The sequence below is a fragment of the Alosa alosa genome, chromosome 22 (genome assembly GCF_017589495.1).
Source record: "Alosa alosa isolate M-15738 ecotype Scorff River chromosome 22, AALO_Geno_1.1, whole genome shotgun sequence".
Classification (NCBI taxonomy): Eukaryota; Metazoa; Chordata; class Actinopteri; order Clupeiformes; family Clupeidae; genus Alosa; species Alosa alosa.
The window spans coordinates 18900578-18907784 of record NC_063210.1 but is presented as its reverse complement, the minus strand read 5'-3'; the positions used below and the strand labels follow the sequence as shown (position 1 = coordinate 18907784).

Here is a 7207-nt window from a genome sequence, read left to right as displayed (position 1 = left end):
GAGTTCTAGAACTGCCCTTGACAAGCATTCTGGAATCTTCCTCCACAGTATGTAGTATCCCTGTCCGGCTTACACACACTCTATAGATAGGGGTGTCTATGGAGGGAAATGTATGGGAATTTCTCACTGGAAATTCCAGAGTATCTGGAAAGCTAAAGTTGGTCTCAGCGTCCCAGGCTAGCATTAGCACCCGGAGGAGTCTAACCTCCTAATACAAGTGAGTCCCTCTCAATGCTCTCTGCCTCACACCCGTTATGTTACTGGACCTAACCATTAGGCCTCGGTAATTCAATAAGACCAGGGAGATTATTATATCATCTTCCCGTAGGCCTGGAGAGGGGAAAAAGAGAGGGAGAGGGGAGGGGAGAGAGGAGGAGAGCAGAGAAAAGGAAGGAGTAGAGAAAAGAGAGCATCAGAGAGAGAAAGAGAGAGAAGAAAAAATGATAAAGGATAAAAGGCGGGAGAGAGAGAGAGTGAGAGAGTGCGAAAAAGAGAGAGAGTAGGAGAGGGGAGAGAGGATGATGGCGTGATGGCTTTTAATCGCTGTGGGAAAAGGCCCACTTTCGATTAAGTCACTGACTGTAAGTGTGTGTGTGTGTGTGTGTGTGTGTGTGTGTGTGGATAATGACTGTCTACTGAGCTCTACTGCATGTTCTCTCTCAGCACAAGACACAGAGAGAGAGAGGGAGAGAGTGGGGGGTTAAAGATGGAGGAAGATGAGAAAAACAGAGAGAGAGGAAGGAAGAGAGAAAGAGTGAGAGAAGGGAAGAAAAAAAGAGAGTGGGAAAGAGAGAAAAAGGGGGAGAAAGAGAGAGAGAAAGAGAAGAGAGAGTGGTGATCAGAGAGAGCAAGGAGGAGAGAGAGATACATCTGTCTATTCCTCTATATGACACTGGCTACATGAATGAATGAATGAAGAGAACAGAGAAGCAGAGAAAATAAAGAGTGGAGGAGGGAGGGATAGAGAGAGAGAGAGAGAGAGAGAGAGAGAGAGATACAGAGGAGAGGAGGAAAGATGAAGGCAAACAAGGTTGGATGGGGGTGGGGAAAAGGAACACATGTGTGCACTGTAAGTGTGCACACTGCTGGGATCTGTGTGAGTGAGAGAGAGAGAGAGAGAGTGAGTGAGTGAGTGAGTGTGTGTGTGTGTGTGTGTGTGTGTGTGTGTGTGTGTGTGTGTGTGTGTGTGTGTGTGTGTTGACTGATTCCTTATGCATCCCCTACGCAAGCTAGATAGAAGCTGAGATACATACATGTTCATGCTAAGTGTAAACAAATAAAGAGTATATTTATTTAAAATGTTTGTGTGTGTGTGTGTTAGGTTGCATAGGGGATACATGAGGGTTCAGTCACACACACACACACACACACACACACACACTCTCTTTCTCTCTCTCTCTCTCTCAGAATTTAACCATAAACTGAGCAAGACATGACACTTTCATAAGACATTCCCAGATCACTAATGAATGTACAGGAAACTTCTCAATCAGTACTGGAAATCAAACACACAATGCTGGCATTTTGAGGACAAATACCACATATAACACATCTCAGCTCACCTCACACTGCCATGGATAATACCACGGCCCCACAATTTATATCCCTAATGGCACCCAGGCAAAGAGATTAATCAAGCAGACACAGACCTGAACACACAGCTACAAGAACATTAATCACAAGGCAAGGGACTGTTTGGATTTCCATACGAGACTGCCCATCCATCCAAGAAATCTGGCCAAGCTTGTCAGCGTGAGCTGCAGACTGTGCACTCCCATGCGACCCAGTGAGCCGGCGAAGACTGTTTGTGAAGAGATCTTAAAAAAGAGGATCTTAGCACATATTAAACATGGGAATGCTTGTTCGGGATTTTACAAGTATGTTCTCTAATGCGAGGGTAATCTAAAATAAGTTAGATTACGTTATGGTCATCCCCTGTTGGTTGGGATCATGGCATTCCATGTGTGCATACTAACCTCAGACCTTCAATAAAGTTGATAGTTCTTTAATACCTCCACAACTGACCAAGCCCATGCCCATCAGATGACAGGGGAGATGCCACACAAACGAGTGTGTGTGTGTGTGTGTGTGTGTGTGTGTGTGTGTGCCTAGAGTGCTGGTGTAGAGAGAGGATGGGGTGGTGGGGGTGGGGAGGGGATAGGCTGGGGGCATTTAGAGGGGGAATACCAGTCTGCTTTTAGCCTCGCCAGGGGTAACTCTACCCCTGAAGGACACTGCCATGTGCCCATCTGTCTCTGCAGTGGACAACAGAGCTACCAACGACCCTGAGGGGCAAGAGATGCTGGGAAGCTGGGCCGTGTAAAATGCCTTGACAAGTACTTTTATGTTACAGCACTATATAAATAAAACTGAACTGAATTCAACTGAATTAAACAAGTGCATATGATATTTCTTGAGGGTCAAGCACCCAGTGTTCAGTAGTAGGGATGTTTGAGTGAAATGGAATACCAGTACTTCCTTTATCATAGAAATTTGGCCCATTCACTCCTTGCCAATCCTGCTGATCTTAGGTCAGGGTAGCTGTCTTCACAATAGACATACACATATGGACCTGTACCACTGACATGAACTAAACAAACAGTGGGGACATTGGGGGTATTTTTCTTTCCAATGGTTTAGTTACCAGAGACCTAACATAATCCATCTCCCCCTTGCTTGAAAAAACAAGTATAATTCAGAAATAAAATCTGAGGCATCAAAATCATAAAGCGCAGCATATCTGAAGACGTCTGCCAAATGACTGGGTGCCAGGAAATGGCATGAACATATTTCAACCACAAACACAGGATGATGTTTTGCTTATTTTTAGTGTTCTGAAAAGTTGCCCACAAGGCTTTGTCATTGACAGATTCATTGACAGAACAAAACCACCACCACACCAAATTATGAATGGGCCATATATTACAAAAAAACACACACACACACAAAATAAGATGATGTGGATTATACCACAACCCCGCTTCAACTTTGTTAAATAAAGACGAGCGACCGTGTGGCAGAGTCACAAATCTGTCCAGCTTTGCACTGGATTAATAACATAAGCACATCATTTGGGATGCTTGTGTAAGAGAAGAGGAGATGTTTAACTGGAATCAAAATGGCTCATCGCCAAACTACATCTTATCTAGTAGAGAGATTAGTCATTTAAGAAGGTGAATGGTTTAGCAAATTGGGGCTTTAACAGGATTTGCACGTCACACTCCTCTATGTGTGATTTTGTAAATGTTAATCCACACTTACTATACTGTCCGAAAACATTATTGCATCACTTCTCTTTTCGTTCCTGTTTTCATGAATTCAAGTAAAATATGTGATATTTCATCTATACACACACAAAAGGGTTATCTCTCTGAAATTTTCAAAAGATGCAGATTAAAAAACATGACTATTGCACAGATGTTTTTTGGACTGGTCATAATGAAAGGCTACCCTAAAGAGTAGTTTCATCACACAACACAGTGTCACTGATGTCACAAGTTTTGAGAGTCCATACAAATACTGGGGCAGTGGTAGCGCATGGCTAAGGAATTGGGCTAGTATGCAGTAGCCTGAAAAGTTGTGGGTTCAATTCCTGGCTTCAACCGTTGTGCCCTGGAGCAAGGCACTTAATCCTGAGTGGCTCTGGGGAGAATGTCATTTGTAAGTCGCTTTGGATAAAAGTGTCTGATAAATGTAAATGTAATGTTAACGCAACTGTAGGGAAATCCACAAGTGCAATTGTCTGTGAACTGAATGTGAAGGTGGAGTGTTCACTAATACCACATTTGAGAAAAAATAAACCTTTTGAGTGCATAGTAAAGGCCATCGCCCACTGGCAGTGTCTGGCGTGCGTCAAGTGACACCAAGTTTCTTCTCTTGAGTGTCAAATCCATAGACGTGAATGTTGCCGCCAGTGGGTGTTGGCCTTTAGGTCTTTTACTTCAACTCATGAAAACTGGGAGCAGAAATGAACATAAATGATAAATGTATTTTTGCAGTATATTTCATGCTGCAAACATCACCACCAAATACTTCACATTCAACTCACTCACGGATAAGCTACTGTATATAAACTACATATAGATGTCACACTAGTACTTCCAGCAGACATTGTTATCTTGAGTGATTATTCACAGTTCAGTAATGCATTAATCTAATATGGTCCTGGAATTTCATATGCACATTATTCAAGATAGTGCTTTGGCCGACGCCTCAAGAGTGCTGCTGGCTTGCGAGCTAGTAGCCTGGGCTATTGGCTCAATTGTTAGCGTGCTCGCCTCCTGATCCGAGGTGCTGCTGTTTCGCGGGTTTGAGTCCGGGCGTGTGCAGGGCTGAATCATGCAGGTTCAACACAACGCAGATTACACAAGCTCCATGTAAAAATCGTTTCCTTTAAGATCCTTTAAAGCATCTTTTCAGAGGGGCCTACTGAGAAACAGACTCAGTGTAGAGGTTCAGGCATATGGCTGCGATAGAGCATCACAAGCCGGTGGGTCGCTGCAGTGACAGGCCTTTGCGAGGCCAGCGCTCTCAGCTGTGGATGCCTGCTGGTGTCCCTGGCCACTGAATGGCACTAATTGCCCCTGGTGTCTGTTCCTCCCGTGAGGGCGTGTTGGGGTATATCCCATTTCAGAGAGAGATCATGCCACGCCTGGATAGGTGAAGGCTTCAGGTTCCTTGCCAGGCAAGTGATACAACCGTGTATGCACAGAAACAGTCTCTCTCTCTCTCTCTCTCTCTCTCTCTCTCTCACACACACACACACACACACACACACACACACACACACACACACACAGTGAGAAACACCAAACACCCACACATAGACATAGACATTGATGTGGAAATACACACATAAACACACCTAATGAAGAGGGCTAGACTCCAATGGCAGGCACGTCCGATGGACGAGATCCAGAAACTTCCGGATTCCCAAACTAACAAGGGAATCCCCCCAAAAAACGGGGGCATTCCTGAGCATGTGACATGCGTGGTGAGGATTGCGGCGGACTCGTACAGCAGTGTAAAGCGAAACGGTGAGCCAGAAAACTGCCCGTGTCACATATGGAAGCTTTCAAGTGGGAGCTTCCTGCCACACTGAGACTGAGTAGCCTACCGAAATATGCTGAGTCATGGCTGTGTATGTTTGAAATATGCTGTGTCATGGCTAGGGGTCTCAGAGGTGTCGGCAAAGCTCCATTTAAGTATTTCACCACACAGCACCACTATACAGAATAGATCTGATCTGTTCTGCTCTGCTAGGGGGAAGGAATTGAGAGTCAACATCATTTGTATTGATCCCCACGGTAGTAAACGAGACATGGCATGTAATGATGGCAGACCTGCCAGTCTTGCTTGGAGAGTGTTTCTAAGGACAATGAAAAATGGATTTTAAATGTGAACTAGGCTTTAAAGGCCTCTTGCTCGACAAGTAGGAGGAGAAAGGCTTGTAGTTTTAGTGATCAATCTAGTGATCAACATTATTGAAATGTCAAGTGGCATTCATGAGATGGCTCAAATCTTGCTGCCTCTATCTAAATGTGATAAACATCAGTTTTGTCAAAAGCCTAAGCTATGCAACAATATCCGCCATGAATAACGGCTATTCACAAATTTAAATGCAAATGCACAAAAGCCTCCTTCACCAATTTAAACTAAGAAATTCCATATAAATACAATATCTGTTTCAAAAAAGAATAATAATCCACCAATATAGAGCAACACACACACACAAACAAACACACACATTCCCAGTGGTACAGTTGTCATGGGAACCTACTCATGCATTTACACATTTACTGACATTGTTGGCTGTGCTGTCATGCACACCTACAATGCATTGTGTTATTTCAGGATTTTACAACTGGCACATCCCTGCCACATATTTCAGATTTCCTACCAAATTCAACATACCAGGATATTTGCAAATTAACATTTCTGTCAAACCTTCAAACCAGCACAGCATTTTACTCTGAATACATTTTACATCTGAGGCGTTTACTGAGACAAGTCGAGGCTGACATAAACTAGGAATGATTTCTGATTCCAAGCCTTGGTTCTTGATTCCAAGCATTTTCAGAGTAAACGTGCAGGAAGCTTAATTATATGAGATATTTCGAGCGATTTGCGAAAAAAAAGTCGGTTGTAGCCAATGTAAAAATCAAACACATAAGAGTGGGCACACACACACACACAGGCTACACACACGCACACGCACACACACACGCACGCACTCCATAGCCTTACTCCACTGCGTCCGATCAATATCGCAGATGGCCATCTCCGAGGATTGAGATGCCACACCCCTTGGCGACATTTGCACTTGTCTTGTTGCTTAATTATTCGCGGCCAAAACAGTCGCTGACCCTACAGAATACAGTGATCTATACAGATGCTGGCCCACAGTCTTCAGGGAGCCAACGAGTGACAGTATACAGCCCATGACAGATTCTTTTCGTCATCCACGCCGGTCAAAGAATATGCCTCGTTCATAAGATTCCATCAAACCACATCCATCTAATGATCTGAAAATAGCCTATATGTATTGGAACACCAATTGCATTGGACATACAATACATTTGTATACCACAAGAGATGATTAATCCTGACAGGACATGAAGGCATTCCGCGCGAGTTCACTTTGCACAAGCGCAACGAATTTCGAAATGTCAAAACGAGACAGGCTTACCTGCCCACCGTTTGGTTAGCGAGTTGTCGCATTCGATTGAACTGTTTCTTCATCTTGCAGCTTTTCTGCGTTAACCCCGATGGCAAAAACTAGTCGGCATTCCTCATTGATTAACCGTCATGCGATATTCTAGACAGCTCTTTACGTGAAAGCACATCCTGGGAAAATCCATTCCATTTTACGCAAATATTTCTCGCATGAAATACGAAGCTATTGCGGGAAAGATTTCACAGCATTTTCTGTCCTTGGACTGCTGCTACTCCGTTGCTCTGGGATGCTGGACCAATTTCTTCTCTACGGTCAGGATGACAGCTCAGAAGCCGACGCCGCTGCGCGGTGCACTGTGGGAGTAGTAGTTTTGTACGAAGACATTCGCGTTAGACTGAAGATCGGAAGGTCGGTGATGAATCAAATGGGGTCCAAGGAAGAATAAAGATAGACTGCATAATTTTAAGATTTAGAAAACATTAGAGCACAAAATGCTATCGCCCCCTTCACACTTTGCAAAACAAATGAGCG

At 44.0% G+C, this 7207-nt stretch overlaps 1 protein-coding gene across 2 annotated transcripts in view; it reads right to left on the bottom strand.

Annotated features, from left to right (window-relative positions):
• Nucleotides 1-6987, bottom strand: part of LOC125287747 (rho GTPase-activating protein 44-like) — an 85847-nt gene extending 78860 nt beyond the window's left edge. For both annotated transcript variants that reach the window (XM_048233747.1, XM_048233748.1), the window contains exon 1: nt 6689-6987. In XM_048233747.1, the coding sequence (XP_048089704.1) occupies nt 6689-6741 (53 nt within the window). In that variant the 5' untranslated portion in view covers nt 6742-6987. The remainder of the gene's footprint in view (nt 1-6688) is intronic.
• Between the last annotated feature and the right edge of the window lie 220 nt (nt 6988-7207).